This window comes from Oryza sativa, chromosome 8 (assembly GCF_034140825.1).
Source record: "Oryza sativa Japonica Group chromosome 8, ASM3414082v1".
In the NCBI taxonomy this organism is placed as follows: domain Eukaryota; kingdom Viridiplantae; phylum Streptophyta; class Magnoliopsida; order Poales; family Poaceae; genus Oryza; species Oryza sativa.
The window spans coordinates 5,184,839-5,205,200 of NC_089042.1; the positions used below are offsets into that span (position 1 = coordinate 5,184,839).

The following is a 20,362-nucleotide window of genomic DNA, read 5'->3' on the forward strand; positions in this document are numbered from 1 at the left end:
TGCTTGCACTATTATATTGGAGTCCTCCTAGGGATGCTGTTGTGGTACAATGTGGATGCAAAATTGATGCTAACATACCAAGAAGCTTCTGCACTGAGTGGAGTTTGTGCTTTTGTAATTTATTCAGAGACAAGAAGATTAGATAAAATAAATGGATAAGCAAAGGTAAAGATTCAAGAAAAAACAAAGGCATTTAAAACATTTATGGACTATACAAAGATCATGCTAAATGATATTGTGTATTTGAGACTATAGATGCCTTTTTGCATGATTTTAGATGTTCAATTGTGAGGTGCTCAAACTTTTGGAGATCCATGTTTTTTTAAGTTTTGGTAGGATACTAGATGGCAATCAACTTCCATTTACAGAAGATTTGGATTTTGAGTGGTTTTTTAAATGTAGTTTTATATTAAAAAATATAGCAGTCTAGGAAAATAATATATGATGCATCACCCTTCAAGGTTAAATCATCAGGAAACTCTACGAATATGTTGGCCTAAAAGACTCTATGTGATTTACTATTTAATTTAAACGGTGAAGTTTCTCGTAAAAAAATTTAAAAATGGTGAAACCATTTATTCCCTTGGCCCCTTTAACTGTTACTTTGATCTAAATCTCAACCATATAGTTTTAATCTGTGTAGGTCACATATGGCAGTCTACTTTGTGTTACTGAGTCTACTTGCTAAATTTTATTTCTCATTTTCCACCTTTTCATCCTCGCAACACGAGAGTGCTCAAGCATGTAGTGTATAGGAGAAGAGAAGGGAATCAGCATGTAACCATTGTGGTTATTTGTGTTCACATGTTACGCGGCAGCGGTATATTTACCATCATGTCCTCTAACTCTCATTTCCTATTTCTTCCTTGCCCTCATCATGTTCATGCACATCCTAAGGCCCTGTTTAGATTCTACTTCCAACTTTTCCGTCACATCGAACTTTTCTACACACACAAACTTCCAACTTTTCCGCCATATTGTTCTAATTTCTTCAAACTTTTAATTTTGGCGTGTAACTAAACACAGCCTAAGATATGATCACCAACATGTCTCCTTGCTCCCCATCTCTCTTTGGCGATATTATGAAGGATTGAATAACTTTTGATACCTTCTTGTCACCTATAACAATTGAGTATAATGTGCCGCATTTCAAGCTGTTGCGCACTACTAGTGTCCGCGACAATTCATAAGCCATAATGAGGTGGGCTAGATGAGAAACGGACAGGGGTCTTTCGGCTAGCTCCACAAAGTGGCGGGCTAGACGATCTAGGTTTAAAGTCTCACTCCTTCTAATTATTTGGTATTAGGTCGTTTTCTAATATTCACGCTTTTTAAGCCATAATGAGGTGGAAGTCACTTCGTCCAATATAATGGTGTATCTCTCGCGACGATTCAAGATGTGGAGCATCTTTGTTCTGTGTTAATAGATCTTTATCTTAGGTTATTATAATAGGAGGGTTGCAAATTATTTACTTATTCAATATAATTTAACCTGTATCAGAGAAAAAATATTGGTGATAGGGAGAGGGCGATGTCCATCTACAATTATCTGATTTATTATTAAAAAAATTATCTGATTTATAAATTCATTCCAATGTGATACTACCTAACCCAGTATTTTCGATTTTACTACTACCAAGTTGCCGAAGTATTAAAATCTTAACATATTTCACATGAACTACCTCAAAACCAAAGGAAAAAAAAATATCTCTGCGTTCCTGCTCAACCTGACAGGCCACAGGCCCTCGTGTCGCCCAAATCCCAATGCCCATGGCGCAATGGGCCCACTATTTCTAAGGGCAAATCGCCTCCGGTAGGTACTATTTAGTACTATTTTAAATTTATCGTTTAATTATTTGTCACCAATATATGAATGGTATGGTGTAATTATAAAAAAAATATCAATGGCATGTAAATTCTTATATACTTATGACATATATAGGTTCAGACGATAAATTATTAATTGTCACGTTAAAAGGTAGCAAATAGTTAAATACTCCCTCCATTGACGCCGTTGATTTTTTTAAACATTTTTAACATTCTCTTATTAAAAAATCTAAGTAATTATTATTTTTCGCTATCATTTAATTTATTATTAAATATACTTATATATATATACATATAGTTTTACATATTTCACAAAAGTTTTTGAATAAGACGAACGGTCAAACATGTTTAAAAAAGTCAACGACGTCAAATATTTAGGGACGGAGGGAGTATGTCTTTTCGACGAGTAGCGGCGGCGATGCTCGATCTGCACTTGGCTCGGCGGTAGGGTAGATCTTAGTGGCAACAACGCTAGCGAGCATGTGACGACTGATGACATTGCCCAGCATCGAAAGCTGCTTAGGCTGCGTTCGGGAGGAGGGGGCTCCCCGGCATGCAGAATGAAGCACATATTATTGAATGATTAATTAAGTATAAACTCTTTTTTTGAAAAGTGAATTAATATGATTTTTTAAAACAACGTTCGTATAGATTTTTTTTTTTGCAAAAAACACACCGTTTAGCAGTTTAAAAAATGTGCGCGTAGAAAATGAGAGAGGTGAGTTGGGAAAACTGAGGGAAGAACACAGCTTTAGTCCAATTCATTGACTTCAAATCGGTTAGATTAGAGTATTAGACGGTGAGGCTGACGTCCGGCAATGGGCGAGCTTAGAGTGTGTTTGTGGGCCTAGTAACCTTCTCTAATACGTGAAACGGAGCGACGAATTATTATATAATTAATTAAATATTAATAGCTATTTAAAAATAGATTAATATGATTTTTTAACGAACCTGCTAAAAACCTGTTGCCACATTTTGTGGCAGATCACAGTCAGGATCCTGACTGTGTCCAAGCCTTACACTGGACACCTTTGTTTATATCTCCTGTTTTTCTCTTTGCTATATTTTTTTAGAAACACAGACACTCACACTCACTCCCCTATGAATACACACTATTCATACGAGCACATCCGAAAGACTAGATCAGTATATATTAGGATTCACAAAGTCATCATAGACGTCTCGCTCTACCACTAAAAAATAATTAGCCATAAATGTTAGCACCGTATCAAGTCTAAGACTTCAACCTAGGTGTACTAATTCCACCACAAAGAATCTAGCCAATTGAGATATGCTCACAAAGAATCTAAACAATTTTTTATGGAGGGAGTAGGTAACTAATTTTAGTCCCTTATCTCATCATAGTATATAGTAAAAGATTTGTTGTACGTATAACTAAAGTGTTGTCGGAGAATGAACTCCTCTACCAGGGAACCGTGAGGCCCCCCTTTGTGAGTTCGGCCGGGGGCAGCGGGTGAGATTCAAGGATTTGGTGAGCGAAACTGTGTGGTCTTGAGGGGGTTAGGCCCCTCCAAGACGATCAGACCAAAGAGGTTTATACATGTTCGGGCCGCTATGAAGCGTAATACCCTACTCCTGTGCATGATTAATTGAATGTAGAACACCAGTGCTTAGGGTTGCGAGACCCAAGCGCCAGTTCGCTCGGAAGTCCCCCCCTCTACCACTAGGCCTGGACCTCCTTTTATACCTCAAGGGGTTACCACATGGGCCCAACAACCTAACCTAACTCCGGTGGAGAAGTATTATAATCTTTGCATTAAATGCATGTCTTGTCTCTTGACTTGGGAAGCCAAGCACACGTCGTCTTGATGATGGGGCCTGTCAAATCTTGCCGCCTGACACGGGGGGTGCCCCTGTCAGTCACCATTTAATGGGTGAAGACTTCTGGGCTCCTATTACACCGGGAAACAGGAGCCTTGCTTTGACCAGAGCGGGAGGACCGACTCCGGCTGGGATAAGAGGATGAGAACATCTCACCATCACTATTTGATGGGACATGTCAGGCTGCACGCCGCCTGGCACACGAGCAGCGCACAGGTGCACTAGCCAGTCCCATCGGTCATTCGACCGGTCACAGACCGGTTGAGTGCACTGTACGCCGCATTAAATGCGACGTGGCGCGACCGCTCGGGACGCCATAAATGCGGGTAGGTGGGCACCTGGAGGCGGACACCTAATCCACCGTACGTGGTGACCTAGAGAGGGGGTCGGGGGAGCCCGACCCCTAGTCACGGGAGGGGGCGGCCGCCGCCCGACCTCGGGCCCGATCCCCCCTCGGGGGGGGAGCCACGTGGCGCCTGGGGCGGCCTTCTCCCTCTAGTCTCGGCCAGAGAGTGGCCGCCGCCCTACCTCGGGCCCGACCCCCCTCGGGGGAGGGTCACGTGGCATTGGAGGGCAACCTCCTCCAACTAGTCTTTGGGTAAGGAGTGGCCGCCACCCCACCTCGGGTCTGACTCCCCTCGGGAGAGGGCCACGTGGCATCGGGGGGCAGCCTCCTCTCTCTAAACCTGATACCCCGGGCCCATATCACCGACAAGTGTAATTACACTATAAATATATGTATTTTATAATGTAATAAAAAATATCGCTCTTTTTATTTATAATGTAATAAAAAATATCGCTCTTCTTGAAAAATATGATGTTATAACTATAACTAATCACCTTTTTTAAAAGCAACACTTATATAGAATTTTTTTAAAAAAGCACGACAAGATGCACATGAAAAAAAAAAGAGCAAATAGAAACTAGGAAAATGCAGTATAGAACGCAACGTAAGTTATGCTCGCCTCCAAATCGCTTTTATAACCTTTTTCTTGTTTACCTTGCCGGTGCTAATTTCTTTTGCTTTACATTTTCAACAAACTTTGCCTTCTACATTATCTCATCATCTAGACAACAGGGAAACCAAAATCAAACTTTATTTTTTTTTTGGTTTTTGCTACACACAACAATTTCCTCCCAAACCAAAAACCCGGAAAAATCAGAAATCCATGTGCTCGATGACACAAATACTAGGGATGGTCTCCTTAAAAAGAACAACATTTGCAATAAAACCCTCACACTTGTCCAACCTTACCAACAAGCCACCAAGAAAAGATACGCAAAAAACAAAAAAAACGCATTTTTTTTCACCTACCAGCCCAGCCGCCACCTTCTCCTCTCCCCCTTTATACTCGCCGGAGCGGAGACTCCCCTCTCCTTCCCTTGTGATCTCCGAATTCCCATATCAGATTCCGAGGGCTTGGGGCTCTCCTACGATCCCCCGCCTCCTCCTCCTCCTCCATACGGTATATCTCTCGGCGGCATCTCGAAATCCTCATCCGTTTCTGTTGTTGTTTCCGCGGCGAGTTTGAGGGGTGTGTGTTCTTGGAGAGGAAGAACCGTTCGCCGGTTTGATTCAGGGTACAGGAACTTGCTACAGAGTGATTGGTGGGTGGATAAGGTGAGATCTTTTCTTCTCTTGATCCTACAAAGTTGAGGTTGTTTTTTTTTTTAAGTTTATTTTTAAATTTCTCTTTTCAATCTGCGGCGATGCCGCCGCCGCCGCCACGTTTGTTCCTCCCCTCGCCGCGAGGGCGCGAGGCTTGAGACTGGCGTCTTCATTCATGCATCCATTTTGTTTTTGTGTTGTTGTTGTTGGGTATTTTGATCCAAGAAAGAAGTCTTCATTCAATCTGGGTGGGGGTGGTGGTAAAGATGGGTGATTTGCATGCGAAATCTGCCGGGCTAGATCACGGGAGTTGGAGAAGCTTGGTATCTTTACGTGTAGATCACTCGGCGAAAACGATGTGATAATTTGTCCCCATCTATGATTTTGTAGGCTTGTAGTTTCTGTGATTTGGGGATTTATTTGGTGACGGTTCTGCCGTGCAGGTATTGTGTACTACTAGTACTTTCCGCTGAGTAATTTGGGAGGAAAACTAAAAAAGATGGTTGTTGGGTCATACATACATGGTCGATTCATTCATTGGTTTGATCAGTTCAAGAGAAATATTTTTGGGAGCCATCTCAAAAGAATGATGTGTAAAATTTACTTAACCAGCTCATTGAGGAAAGTTGTTCCATGTCACTTTCTTTTCTGGTGCTGATAGATCAATTGCTCTACTGAGGTCCTCAAAGAAAGTTTTTGTTGAAAGGAAATGGCCTGTTTTGTTTTATTTGATGACAGATGATGCTTTAAATTGTTTCCTACCTGTTGTCATGTACAATTTTGTTCTTTGATTTGCAGAAGCCATGCTACCTGCTGTGAAGCTCTCTCCTGGCCCTGTGGCCTTCGCTGGCACCAATCTACGGTCCAGATCAGCTTCGGTTTCATCTGTCTCAAGTCTCAAACCATCCAAATTTGTGGTCTCTTCACTCAGACCACTCTACCTTGCACCACTAGATGGCCCAAGAGCTGCTGGGCAAAAGGCTCAGAGGCAGCCACTTGAGTTCAGGTGTGCTGCTTCCGCAGCCGATGACAAGGAGTCTAAGACCGAGGTGGTGCCCGTCCGCTCGGAAGCTGCCCAGAAGCTGAAGATCTCCATCTATTTCGCGACATGGTGGGCGCTTAATGTGATCTTTAACATCTACAACAAGAAGGTTCTCAATGCTTTCCCATACCCCTGGCTCACTTCTACGCTCTCCCTTGCCTGCGGCTCTGCGATGATGCTTGTCTCATGGGCCACTCGCCTTGTTGAGGCCCCCAAGACTGACCTAGATTTCTGGAAAGTTCTTTTCCCGGTGAGTGGAATCTTTTTCTTGGCAATTATTTGTATATTTGCTGTGCCTGCTTGGGCAAGCATGATTGATTTTGGCTATTTTCCTTTTGAAGGTTGCTGTGGCTCATACAATTGGGCATGTTGCTGCGACAGTGAGTATGTCAAAAGTAGCAGTGTCATTCACACACATTATCAAAAGTGCAGAGCCTGCATTCAGTGTTTTGGTATCAAGGTTCCTTCTTGGGGAGACGTTTCCGGTTCCTGTATATCTTTCTCTTCTTCCAATCATTGGTGGATGTGCTCTTGCTGCTGTCACAGAGCTGAACTTTAACATGGTTGGTAAGTATATATTTCGAAATCGATGCATATTCTGCTATGAGCTTATGAACCATTATAGCCGCAATGCTAATTTGTATAAACGATGAGTAGCCGTGAGCCAACTGAAGTGGTTGCTTTAGTAATCAATACTTTAATACTATGTTTTAACACAAAATGGCTTATTAGATGATTATTTTGCCCCATCTGGATGTCTGTTTTTCAGGAATTGCAATGTTCTTGAGATTAGAATTTACAGGAAATAATAAACAGTAACAGATCATAGATACAACCTATTAACCTTATCTAATTTAATTGTTATGAAAACAGGTGCAATTATATTCTCCTTTATACCAGAAGATACATGCTTAAGTCTTTTTTTCTCATTTCTTCCTGAAGTTCCATGCGTAGATTTATGTTTAAGAACAAAACGAAATAGGAGTCATAGGCTCTGTAATTGTTTCCAGTGGTCTGGTCTTGCTCAGGTTAGCTCAGGCAGGTCTTCTCCTGTTCTCTTTCTCTTGATGTTAACAGTTGTTGTTTCTCCTCATACCAGGATTCATGGGTGCCATGATATCAAACCTTGCATTTGTTTTCCGCAACATCTTCTCAAAGAGGGGCATGAAGGGGAAATCTGTCAGTGGCATGAATTACTATGCCTGCCTGTCGATAATGTCCCTTGTCATACTCACACCATTCGCTATCGCTATGGAGGGCCCTCAAATGTGGGCTGCTGGTTGGCAAAAGGCTCTTGCGGAAGTTGGTCCCAATGTTGTCTGGTAAGCAATAAAATAAACCAAGCATCCTTTAATTTTTCTTCAGCAATTGCTATTTTGTAGCCCGTAGTTTTGTACTTGTGTTACATAGGACAACTCAGAATGAACATTATTTTCACCTTAGGAGATATCATTCATATGCTTACATATTTAACACACTTTTAAGAGACCATTGGTTTCACTCTTGTGCTGGACTTAGTTTGGGATTTTGGCCAGTCTTTGCTGGCATGTATTGATATATTGTGTTTTATGTACTGGACATATTTTGGAATTTACCCAGTCTTTGCTGGCATGGATTGATATATTGTATTTGATGATTTACAACATACTACAGCGTATGCAGCAACACTTGAGTATTTTATTGATATTACTTAAATTTTGGGGATGTTGAATATTGTAGGTGGGTTGCTGCACAGAGCGTTTTCTACCACTTATACAACCAGGTGTCTTACATGTCTCTGGATGAGATTTCTCCATTGACATTTAGCATTGGCAATACGATGAAGCGTATATCTGTGATTGTTTCGTCAATCATTATCTTCCACACACCTGTCCGCCCTGTCAATGCACTAGGAGCTGCCATTGCCATCCTTGGCACATTCCTGTATTCTCAGGTAAATTCTTGCTTTGATATTTTACTTTAGCCGTGCTTGCCCTGTGTATACTTCAAACAAACTTTCTTTTCCCTGCACGAGAAGGATGACATTTTGTATATAGTATTGTCCACGTGTGGTTTGACATTGATGTGGAAAAACAGGCAGCTACTTTGTGAATATGCTTGATTTTAAATCCTTTCCGCTCAATTATAAGCAGGATGGATTGGTAAATGATATGTTACTATCAACTGTAATTAGACTGCAGAGTATTTTAGTTCATTCTTTTGCTATAGGAGGTAATATCACTTGAAAGAGGAAATCTGAAAACATGAGGGAGTAAATACGACTGCATAAGCTTCTGCTGCACCTGACTTATTCCTCCAATGCCATATTTATCCTAAACATTTTTTTTTGGTTGTAGCTGACGTTTTCTTTTCTTTACTTACTTTTTTAATTTCTGTTTCAGGCAAAGCAGTGAGTTCAAAAAGATGGTAATGTTCAGGGCCATGGATGAAGAAGGGATCCAGATGAAGAATGTCTCTGCCAAACCAGTAGCAAGCACTGAGGCCAATTTTGCTTGTGCAACTTATCTTGTAGATATAGGGGGGTTAGGTTTTGATATGAGGTCATAATAATAATGGTCTATGTTGCTCGTTTCTTGTTCCTTGTTAGTGCAAACTGAACTCCAGAGGCTATGAACTGTGGTCGAGTGTAATCTTGAAATAAAAACTTGAATGGGAATTTGTCGATGTTTCATTCTGGGTGTGGGAAGGTAACTACCATCCAAGTCCCAGGTTTCAATGGTTGTTACTACCTTTCTTACTGGCAAATGAACGGAGGTCACAAATATGTTGCAATTTTTCTTGAGCAACAAAGATATTGCAAGTTTTCTTGATCCCTTGATATTATACAGATCAAAATTTCTGAATGCTTTCAACCACATAATTCTATTGGGATATAACACTTAGCGGCCCCATCGTTAATAATTTGTGAAAAAAAACTTTTACATTTGTATTCTTAACAATCTAAAAGTAAAGGCTGGAAAATAAACTGCGATGAAAAAACCCTAAAACCAACTCCACATCGCCAAAATCAGTTAAAAATTCAAATTTATGGTTTATAAGTATAAACATAAACGGAAAGAGACGAGGTTGTCGATTTCTTCATGGCTTAATTTGCTAAGTATTGAATGATTCTGCTAAAGAAGTTCAGTTGAAGGACATGATCACATGTCTTACATTATAGCCAAAAAAAAAAAAGCCTTGAAGGATATGTTTGAGGACAATATAAGAACATACATGCTTGTTTTTATCTGGAATATATTATTAGTATTTAGGTAGCACTGTTAAATATTTTTCTTTAGAATTCATAAGCTCTAAAATGAGGTGCACGCATGAGTCCAAAGCCCGTGGGCCTCTGTGGCTGGGAATGAACATGCAGCTGGAGGATCTAATTGATGCCTCCGTTCCATTACGTGGCTACAGTAAAACCAACAAATCGTGTGCGTTCCGGAGACCACATGGTTGCTGTGTGGACTTGTTTTTTTGGCACCACGTGGCACAGTCCAATGCCAACATTTTGCTTCTTCTTCTGCACTTCATCGAAAAATATACTAAGACAGTGTTTGCCTAATAGAAAAGAGAAATGATTTTTCATCCACGAAAAAATATCTTTAAATTCTAACCATTAATTCTCCCTCTTCTATTTAATCTTAACCTTTCATTCATTTATCAAGCCCAATCTCACCTCCATTTTCTATTATCCAAACACACCCTAAAGTCTCATTTGAAACAAAGAAAAATTAGAGAAATTTTGGATGGTTGAAATCCATTGGGAAGCTCTCTTACATGGTGGGTGGAAAAAAGATTGGTCGGCTTTTTATCAAGCTTTCTTCAAAATTGCTTTTCTATAATTTCTTATATTTTTCCCTACTGATTCTCTGACTTGGCCGGCTCATTTGAAACAACTTTTATACATGTATTCTTAGCGATTTAAAAGCAAAAGCTGAAAAATAAATTTCGATGAAAAACCCCAAAATCAGTTTCAAATTTAAGGTTAAAAACTTAAATTTTAGCTGATAAGTATAAGCATAAGTATAAGCAAAAATACGAGGTTGTCAGCTAGCTAAACGAGTTTTTTTCCTGGACATTCACTTAGGACAAGGTTCTAAAAACCATTTAAGACAGAAATATTTTTTTTTTGACGCAAAAGACTGAAATATTTCAATGGGTACCTAACATGGTTGCCTTAGGTACACAGCTGGTATTTGAAAACGTGGTTTAAGGGTGTGTTCAGATCAACGGGTGGGGAGCTTCTCTTTCCCCTGCGAAAAACGAGGTAGCTCATTAACGCATGATTAATAAAAGAGTAGCTAAAAGATCAATATATAAGTTTCTAAAGCAACCTTTCTTGTTATTACAAGTTCAGTAATTATGTGCATATAAAATGAGAGTAGCAGGTGAGAAAAGTGCAGTTTTGAACACAGACCTGCTCCCAAATTGATGGAGAAGGAGAAGGTTTAACACACGCATCTTGATTCAACACAAATCACACATCCTGGTCTATCAGTATGCCCCACAACCATATGCTCCATCCATGTCCATCATGCTTATAAGATCATCTTCTCATGCCTTCCCTCTCCCCCCCACGTACTCCCTCATCACACCACAAACAACACATTTGCACTCTTTCTAGAGAGAGAGAGAGAAACCCATTCTATTCTATTCTAGAGAGAGAGAGTGTGTGTGTTGGTGTAGACATTGCCAAGAACTCGGGAAGCAAAGCGTAGAGCGATCGAGCTCGCCATGTACGCCATGACGCCGCGCTGCCATCTCCCGCCGCCGTGCCGCGCGGCCTCCACGACGCCGGCGACGTCGACGGCGCTGAGCACGCCGCCGCCGTCACGCGCCGGCCCGGACGAGCTGCGCTCCACGTGGGCGCACCGCGCGTGGACGCTTGCCGGCTCGGCCGCCGTGCTCTCCTCCCTCTCCACCTCCGCCACCCTCGCTGCCGCCGACGCCGACGCCAACGGCGCGGCGGCCGCCTTCGCCGCGCCGCTCGCCGCCGCGCTGGCCGCCTACTCCCTCGCCGACCTCGCCACGGGCGTCTACCACTGGCTCGTCGACAACTACGGCGACGCCGACACCCCGGTGCTCGGCCCCCAGATCGCCGCGTTCCAGGGCCACCACCGCCACCCCTCCACCATCACGCGGCGGGAGCCGTGCAACAACCTGCACGCCCTGGCGCGCGCCGTCGCGCTCGCCCTCCCGCCCGCCGGCGCCGCCCTCGCCGCCGCGGGCGCGCCCGCGTCCGCGCACGCCTTCGCCGCCGTGTTCGCGGCGTGCGTGGTGCTGAGCCAGCAGTTCCACGCGTGGGCGCACGGCAACCCGCGACGGCTGCCCCCCGGCGTCGGGGCGATGCAGCGCGCCGGCGTGCTCGTGTCGCGCGCCCAGCACGGCGCGCACCACCGCGCGCCGTACGACAACAACTACTGCATCGTCAGCGGAATGTGGAACGCGACGCTGGACAGGCACCGCGTGTTCGAGGCGATGGAGATGGTCGTCTTCCTCCGCACCGGCGTCCGCCCGCGCTCGTGGGACGAGCCGGACGCCGCCTGGACGGAGGACTACGACGACACCGCCGCCGTCGCCGGCGGTGACACTTCGTTGGATACACAGTGAGCATTGATTCTGACTGATGGTATGTACATACAGAAACTATACTAAGATGATACAGATTACAGAAGAATAGTAATGTTCTACTCCTACTAAGAGACACTATCAAGAACTGATCTTAGTAGAGGGACAGAGGCATTGTTCAAACTTGAAAATTTTAGTCAGAGGAGGAAAAAGGTCTAAATTTTTATTTTTTTTTAGGTTATTTCAAATGAGCATTATTCTTGAGGAATCTGTTACCATCTACAAACCTTATGGTGTAAAGACAAAAACAAAGAGAAATATTTTGTGATAATGGAAATTCGATTTTTGATTTTTTTCCTTTTGTCTTAATTTCACTGCCTATAATTTTCTTGTGGTGTATATGTTATTCTGGTGGCATGTTTGAGGAAGGATATTCCTTTTCTCTTGTCATCTTGGCAGAAAGTTCAGAGCCAGCCACACTCAGATCAGATAAGTGGTCTGAAACAAACCACACCTTTTGTCATTCTCTCCTGAAACACTACCAATAGATTACAGTCGTTTTGAGGTTGCGATTGATAAGCCAACAAGCAAACAATGAGAACAGAACCGAATCTCCCTGCAAAGTACTCCCTCCGGTCAAAAATATTTAACGCTTACAACAAGATTTGATCAAGCTTTTGAAATTCAATCATCAATTTTTTTTCTCAAATGATTAGCTTTAAAACAAAATAGATGATACAAGTAGATTTGCCTTGAGAGTTGAGAAATACTATCGTAACATAAAAAACTTATTAGGTTTTATAAACTTATAGTAATATAAAATTGATGGCAAGAATTTTAGAATTTGATCACATCTTATTCTCAACGTTAAATTTTTTTGACCGGAGGGAGCACCTTTTGACTTTGGTGCACATCAAGGAATCAACAGGATAGCAGCCACAAAGCCCACAACCTCATTTGAGGCTCTGAATGATCGCCTTCTAATTCAAAAGGCCTGTCTGTACCACTAGTGTTACAACATGATGTACCTCTCAACTTTTGATACTATGTCCTAATCTAGATGGTTGATATCTGCCCGGATAGCAGAAGCAGCAGGAACATGTGCCATTTGAACAAAGAAACAGATGATGGAAGATATCAATCCCTTGGCTGGAAGCACAGTACTCATTCCAAGGTGAAAAAATGATTCAATGTGCGTCTGTACTGTTCAATGCTCAGCACTCAAATAGAGCAGGGTCTTCATCTCATGCAACACTGGCAACTCTTTCAGACAACTCCAAATTCCAGATAGCTGCAGGAAATGTAATAATCAACCGGCGCGGTTTCTAATGTTTCTGGTAACCCCGTAATAGGTTTTCAACAATTTGTTCTGATCACATGACATCCCATGGAACTGATGGAAGTAATCCAAGCAGCAGGGTTCTTCTAGCAACTCATGTATTTAAGCCACTTGATATCATGATGGTTCAGGACTGAATTGAAGTGAAACAGAGTTCTCCTGTTTCACCTTTCCTCTCCAGAGAATAATCTGTTCGTCTTTAAATAATAGGGGAACACATGGAACCAAATCCTGTGAAATGGATAGAGAAGGCCAAAACCGTCATTCATGCTGGGGCGATTTGCAAGAGAGAAGATAATACGTGCTTTCTATCATCCAAATACTAAATTCTCCAGTGTATCTATCAATGCATTAGAAAAGGAGTAAGATCTTTCCACTCTGTGTTATATGGTTCTCAACTACATGGGTGAGAATGAACAAACAAATTGTAGAAACGGTAATGCAATTGGCATCTATGTTGAAATGAACACTACAGTTACTTAGCTATAAAATTTATCTAAGGTTATAAAAAGATATGGTGCCGCTCTTTTTCTTCACCAACCTCACCTGAATAGCATACATATGCAAACAGCTAATACAGTCAATTCATCTAAGCAACATTTCAAGAAAAAAAAAATCATCTGAGCATCTCTTTCTTAACTCTTTGCACAATTGTACTTGTAAATTCGAGAATATAACAGAAATTTTATTAGGTGCAATAAGAGTTTAAAAAATGGGGGAAAATATGCATATAGTATAATAAGGAGCAGAAAGTAAAAAATTACTATACACATATGCAGCAGCAAAAGCCTGGGATCATATCAACATACCCTTAGCTTCACACCGATTTTCTTGCAATCACTGCTACCAACATGAGAGCAATCTAACCTCACAACTTCCACAGTCTTGAAGGCCTCTCTCACTCTATCAACAACATTGACATAAACACCATTCCTAGCTGTACAACATAGAAGCTCACATCATCAGTTACAAAAAAGGAACTCGATAACACAACAGTGGGATGGATGGGTAAATCGTGGTTATACAATTGTATGGCGAATGTTTTGCTGGAAAGGTTCCAACTTACTTAATTTCATAAGAGGTGAAGAATTTAATCCCGTATTCCTCAATTCTTTAGTTTTCTCGAAAGTCAAACCATCAGCAACATTTTGCACAAGCCTAGGGTAAATAGGAGCAAGTGGCTTCCACAACATTAGTGGTATTTGAGGCCGCTGTTTCGGATCATAATTCCGACCACGGTATAGGATAAGGATGTTTATGTTACGGTAGATTACTTTCCCACCTGTTTTATCCTGCACAATAGTGCACTGACATGAGACCAAACAAAATAGGAAGTAAAAATGTAGTTTCCAGTATTTCCCCAAGTAAGTAGTACTGCTGTGACCTCAAGATGGAAGCATATATTGTCCATGTCAAGAGTTGGCACTCCCAGGCATTTGATCCTAACAGCTTCTGCACGTTTCCAGTGATTGTGGATGTCATCAATCATATTGTGTGTCACTCCGCCTTTGCCTGAGAACATGAAACACCATTGCATAACTGGGAAATGTTTCCAAAGCACAACTTAATGCTCTTGAGCAACAGGATAAATGAAATATTGAAATGTCACAATGGAACCTGTACGCTCTGCATGATGCCATAGACCCATAGTGTCACTCCATCGATGCTAAGTGTTGATTTAGATTCTACAATTTGGAGTTCACTCTAATACTTTCATGCTGACATGATATCCCAATTAATGGTGGAATTCAGTAGCGGCACTCAGGAGGTTCATAAAGCATCAAACTTTAGTGAATTAAAAAACAAAAATTGGGCACTTTATACTGCATAACCAACTCGCTAGAACCAACACACTCTTCTCGTGTGAACTTCTCAATTCGTCATGAACATACTAGCTGCTTGTGCTCAATCAATCAATCAATCAAGCAATCAAGAAAATCCGAATAAATTTTGTAAACAATACTTTTACGAGCTAAAAGCATCAGAAAGGAATGCAATTTCTGGAACTCACCCAAATTGATCTGCCGGGAGCAGTCGCTGTGCCGGTACCTCTCCACGAGCTGCGCCACCTCCTCCTCCGCCAGCGGCTCGCCAAGAACCTCCTCCCTGCTCGTCGCCGCCGCACCCGCACCCTCCCCGCGCGCCGCCGCCGCGGCGACGCCGTCCCATGGCCGGTCGAGCCGGCCGGGCCCGAACGGCGAGAACCGGGTGGGCTCCCGGAACCCGATGGGCCTCCACGCCGGGTCCGTCTCCGAGTAGGAGTACCGGAAGTCGAACGGCAGGTCGGAGCTCGCCGGCTCCGGCGGCCTGATCCTGCCGCCCTGGTCCTCCTCCTCCTTCTTCTTCTTCTTCGAGGGAGCTCGAGGCGGGCGCTCCGCGAGCCGCGTGAACGGCGGGTCGTCGTCGGGATCGGAGAAGGGCGGGGCTCGGTGGTGGTTGAGGCGGCGGGCGATGGCCTCACCGGCGGCGGTGGCGCGCCGCCATGGGAGGAGGAGGAGGTCGCGAGGGAGAAGCATGGAGAGCGAGAGGGAAGAGGAGTGGTTTGGTGGGCTTTTGACGAGGAAAGCCATGCACCGATGTACGTGGGCCTAATGGGCCTATGGTTGAAACAGAAAGGAATAAGTTCATCCTAGGTCCCTTAACTTGTCAACGAATCCGATTTTCGTCCTTCAACCGAAAAACCAGATACAACGGGTCCCTCAACTATCAAAACCGGTGCAGATTAGGTCCCTCGGCAGTTTTGAGGGTGTTTTTGGCTGACGTGGCGCTTACGTGGCTGATTTAACTCGGTCTTCATCTGACGTGGCATTGACGTGTCGCCTACGTGGACCCACGTGTTAGTTTCACACACAAATTAATTAAAAATGGTGGGGTCCACGTGGGCCCCACATGTCATCCTCACCCCTCCTCTTCTTTCTCCTCTCTCCCCCATATCCCCTCTCTTCATCCCACTCTCCTCTCCTCTCTCTCCAGGTGACGGAGAGGCAGCGGCACGCGCGGCGGCTCCCATTCGTCGCTGTTCGAATTGCGCAGTGGCGCCGGAGTAGGAGGAGGTGGCGGCCGCGACGCCAACTGCGACGCGCTCGTGCCGCCGTCCTTCGTGCGCACTGACGGCTGCGGCCGTGGCGACCGCTCCCCGCCGGTCCACACGTTCGGCTTCGGCAAGGACCACGACGCGGTGGCGATGCACACCATCGCCGAGGTCACCGGCGGGACGTTCTCCTTCATCGAGAACGAGGCGGCCATCCAGGACGGGTTCGTGCAGTGCATCGGTGGCCTCCTCTCCGTCGCTGTGCAAGAGCTCCACTTCGACGCCGAGACATGGAGAGGACCGGACGGACCACGAGCGTGGCCGGCGACGAGGAGGCGGAGTCCGGCGTCGCCGAGCGCTCTGTGGAGGTGGACCGGGTGGAAGCCATCAATGACATCGCGCTGGAGCAGGGATTAGTTATCGTTTTTTGTGTTTCGGTAGTAGAAGAGATCGAGCAGGGATCAGATCGTGGGATGGCACGGTTAGTCGTTGATCCGGCAAGATCACGCATGTAACTGTTGAAATTATAAGCACATAATGATTTAATTTATTCCATAAATAAATCATGACATTGCAGACGTAAACTAGATTGAACGCATCATTAGATCTACACATGTAATCTAAGCAGTAAAACATGAACAGATCAAATATGCGCAACATGTCAAACACGTACCGAGGTGGCGGAAAAACCGGTTGCTCGGCAGGAACTACTCGCGGTTGCGGGCGTCGACGAAGGTGCGCAGCACGCGAGCGGAGAGGAAGGTGAGCCGTGCGGACGAACAGGGAGCAGTCGCGCGAAGCGCTTCCCAAAAACCTTATTGCCGCCTCCTCCTGGTGCATGACGTCGAAGGCAGAGGTTCCGGAGACCTGCTCTCCCGATCACAGGTGCACGCCGGCGAGCGGGATGGAGTAGTCTACGAGCGACGACGCAGCACAGAGGAGGAGGCAAACCCTAGATTGATTTTGTGTGTGTTGCGTGAAGGCGGCGGCTCGGTTTATATAGAGATAGGTCGCTTGATCAGAGCGCCCGCACGATCTCCAATCCGCGTAACCGAACCGGATAAGTCGCGTGTAACTTATCCGGACTCCACGCCGTTTTCACGCACCGGATTTTTCGGAATGTTTCCAAAAACAAAACAAATCCGAATTTTCCTGCAGCAAAACAAAACTGCAAAAGGAGGCTGCATCTGTGCAAGGGTGAGGAGCCAATTTTGTGGACCATTCGACGCGTACGTCGTGCACGCGCGCCTGCCCTGCCAGGCCAGGCGAGCGAGCGCGCGCGTGTGTTCTCCCTCTTCTCTCTACCACACATGCTTCAAGTGGCTAGGAGGGCATCCTCCCTTTTAAGGAGGTCCCCCTCTCCTAGAATAAGCAAGGTGGTACTAAACTCCACATGCATGCCTTCCCATGAGGTGGGCTTTTGTGATTTTCCAAAGAATTAATCTTCGAATGGGCCTTAGCCCATCTATTAATTCCAACAATCCCCCACCAAATCTCAAAATCCCACTGAGATTTGCCTTTTCCAATGTATTGTTTATATACCAGCGGTTCGATGGAGACCGATTAAGATTGAACATCCACCTAGAACTTCAAGCTACACTTACTCACAACTTGAACAATGGACAACGCCTTGAATTGCAAGTCTTGTGCAAGCAAGTTTCACTCAGAGTCTTATCTGGTACTAGACCGTCTGTAGACTACCCCTCGGGTGGAGCGTATAAGTCATACTCCTAGGTCTTTAGTAAGCTTCCTAAAAGATTCACCCAAAATCTCCATAGACTGCGACCAACAGTCAAGCTCACAAAGGTGAGTTCTTTCGAGAATGCTCTGCAGGACAGCATCTTCGCTAATTAAAGCCAACAGAACTCATTAAGGCATAGCCAACCTGCCTTGCAGCTCACGAGAGTACATGCATCTTTACTTAGAGAGGGTATATATTGGTACTCTCCTCTAGTTTACTAATAGTTTGTTCTTCCCAGGTTCTAATTCACGGGATCTCCGATCACATAGACTGGGTTACCACCATAGTATAACTCACATAGGTCTCAAACCCATCTCCTTCGATGCATTGTCTATCACATTTTGTGATAGTCCCTTCGTGAAGGGATCTGCCAGGTTTCTAGCTGTTTGGATGTAATCCAACGTTATAACTCCGGAGTTTCTCAGTTTCCTAATAGACTTCAATCGTCTTTTCACATGTCTAGACGATTTCATATTATCCTTAGAACTATTCACTTTGACAATTACCGTTTGATTGTCATAGTTCATAAAGATAGCCGGCACCGGTTTTTCAACAATAGGGAGATCCATTAATAGATCACGCAGCCATTCTGCCTCAACAGTAGCAGTATCCAGTGCCGTCAACTCTGCTTTCATGGTTGACCTCGTCAAAATGGTCTGTTTGCAAGACCTCCACGAAACAGCACCACCACCTAGTGTGAAGATATATCCACTAGTGGCTTTGATCTCATCCACATCAGAGATCCAGTTAGAATCACTATATCCTTCCAGTACCACAGGATACCCAGAATAGTGAAGCCCCAATTCCATAGTACCTTTCAGATAGTGCATTACTCGCTCAAGCGCACGCCAGTGATCATCTCCCGGATTAGAGGTAAACCGGCTCAACTTGCTCACAGCAAAGGAGATATCAGGCCTAGTTGCACTAGCCAGGTACATCAGCGAGCCAATGATTTTGGAGTATTCCAGTTGATTCCTAGCAATTCTCTTGTTCTTGCGAAGCAACAAGCTAGGATCATAAGGTGTTGGAGAAGGCTTACTATCAAAGTAGCCAAAGCGATTCAAGATCTTCTCCACATAATGGGACTGCAAGAGTGTAATCCCATTCTCACCTCTAATTAGCTTAATGTTTAGGATAACATCAGCTACTCCCAAATCCTTCATATCAAATTTTTGAGACAAGAATGATTTAACCTCATTTATCACCTCAAGGTTTGTCCCAAATATCAGTATGTCATCAACATACAAGCACAGAATAACTCCCTCACCCCCACCATGGCGATAGTATACACATTTATCTGCTTCATTGACTGCGAAGCCTGCAGATGTCAATGTTCTATCAAATTTCTCGTGCCATTGCTTAGGAGCTTGTTTCAGACCATACAAAGACTTCAACAATTTGCATATCTTGCCTTCTTGACCTTCAACTACAAACCCATCAGGCTGATCCATATAGATCTCCTCATCCAGCTCTCCATTAAGAAAAGCTGTCTTAACGTCCATTTGATGAACGAGAAGACCATGTGAGGCTGCTAGGGAAAGTAACACACGAATTGTGGTCAATCTGGCAACAGGTGAGTAAGTGTCAAAGAAATCTTCGCCTTCTTTCTGAGTATAGCCCTTAGCAACAAGCCGAGCGTTGTACTTTTCAATGGTACCATCAGGCCTCAGCTTCTTTTTGAACACCCACTTGCACCCCACAGGTTTACACCCATAGGGTCGCTCTGTCATCTCCTAAGTTCCGTTAGCGATAATGGAATCCATTTCACTACGGACAGCCTCCTTCCAGTAGTCTACATCAGGAGATGCATATGCTTCTGAAATTGACTTAGGAGTGTCGTCCACGAGGTACACAGTGAAATCATCACCAAAAGACTTAGCCGTCCTTTGTCTTTTACTCCTTCGAGGAGCTTCACTGTCATCCTCCTCAGTGACATGTTCATGTGTATGTTCAGTTTGTTCTGGTGGTGTGATTGAATTAGGAATTATTTCAGAGGTTTGGCTAGAACTACTATGTGTATCCTTCATTGGAAAAAAGCTCTCAAAGAAGGTAGCATCACGAGACTCCATGATTGTACCAACATGCATGTCAGGTACCTCAGATTTAAATATTAAAAATCTATAGGCAATGCTGTGATGAGCATATCTCAGAAAGACACAGTCCACAGTTTTAGGTCCAAGTTTACGCTTCTTCGTTATTGGTACATTGACTTTCGTCAAGCACCCCTATGTGCGCAAGTAAGAAAGTGATGGTTTTTTTTCCAATCCATATCTCATATGGTGTTTTGTCCTTATTTCTGTTAGGAACTCTGTTTAGCACATGATTCGAGGTCAACAATGCCTCCCCCCACCATGCCTTAGGTAGTCCCGCGGTGTCCA

The 20,362-nt window shown here is 44.0% G+C and overlaps 3 protein-coding genes across 3 annotated transcripts; 2 read left to right on the forward strand and 1 right to left on the reverse strand.

The window, feature by feature from the left end:
* Window positions 1-5,054: 5,054 nt before the first annotated feature.
* Window positions 5,055-9,036, forward strand: LOC4344834 (glucose-6-phosphate/phosphate translocator 2, chloroplastic). The gene is made up of 6 exons (XM_015794847.3): window positions 5,055-5,290; window positions 6,077-6,570; window positions 6,662-6,887; window positions 7,420-7,642; window positions 8,040-8,253; window positions 8,702-9,036. Exons 2-6 carry the CDS (start codon window positions 6,082-6,084, stop codon window positions 8,711-8,713), a joined length of 1,164 nt encoding a protein of 387 aa, XP_015650333.1. The 5' UTR covers window positions 5,055-5,290; window positions 6,077-6,081; the 3' UTR covers window positions 8,714-9,036.
* Window positions 9,037-10,885: 1,849 nt separating this feature from the next.
* On the forward strand, window positions 10,886-12,226 carry LOC107277927 (fatty acid desaturase 4, chloroplastic). The gene has a single exon (XM_015792996.3). The coding sequence runs from the start codon at window positions 11,040-11,042 to the stop codon at window positions 11,913-11,915; it is 876 nt and encodes a 291-aa protein (XP_015648482.1). The 5' UTR covers window positions 10,886-11,039; the 3' UTR covers window positions 11,916-12,226.
* Window positions 12,227-12,803: 577 nt separating this feature from the next.
* On the reverse strand, window positions 12,804-15,733 carry LOC4344836 (CRS2-associated factor 2, mitochondrial-like). Its single transcript, NM_001422472.1, has 5 exons — window positions 15,224-15,733; window positions 14,597-14,724; window positions 14,279-14,504; window positions 14,022-14,149; window positions 12,804-13,443 (listed from the first exon to the last, which is right to left on the reverse strand). The coding sequence occupies exons 1-5, from the start codon at window positions 15,726-15,728 to the stop codon at window positions 13,330-13,332; spliced, it is 1,101 nt and encodes a 366-aa protein (NP_001409401.1). The 5' UTR covers window positions 15,729-15,733; the 3' UTR covers window positions 12,804-13,329.
* Window positions 15,734-20,362: the final 4,629 nt, after the last annotated feature.

What these genes read in the sequence shown, in the direction of transcription:
- LOC4344834 (XM_015794847.3), top strand. Translation starts at nt 6,082, where the DNA reads ATGCTACCTGCTGTGAAGCTCTCTCCTGGCCCTGTGGCCTTCGCTGGC. An exon ending in TCTGGAAAGTTCTTTTCCCG is followed by an intron (nt 6,571 to 6,661) that starts GTGAGTGGAATC and finishes TTCCTTTTGAAG; the next exon opens with GTTGCTGTGGCTCATACAAT. An exon ending in GCTGAACTTTAACATGGTTG is followed by an intron (nt 6,888 to 7,419) that starts GTAAGTATATAT and finishes TCCTCATACCAG; the next exon opens with GATTCATGGGTGCCATGATA.
- LOC107277927 (XM_015792996.3), top strand. Translation starts at nt 11,040, where the DNA reads ATGTACGCCATGACGCCGCGCTGCCATCTCCCGCCGCCGTGCCGCGCG.
- LOC4344836 (NM_001422472.1), bottom strand. Translation starts at nt 15,728, where the DNA reads ATGCTTCTCCCTCGCGACCTCCTCCTCCTCCCATGGCGGCGCGCCACC. An exon ending in TTCACCTCTTATGAAATTAA is followed by an intron (nt 14,150 to 14,278) that starts GTAAGTTGGAAC and finishes TATGTTGTACAG; the next exon opens with CTAGGAATGGTGTTTATGTC. An exon ending in AAATCGGTGTGAAGCTAAGG is followed by an intron (nt 13,444 to 14,021) that starts GTATGTTGATAT and finishes TCCATTTCACAG; the next exon opens with GATTTGGTTCCATGTGTTCC.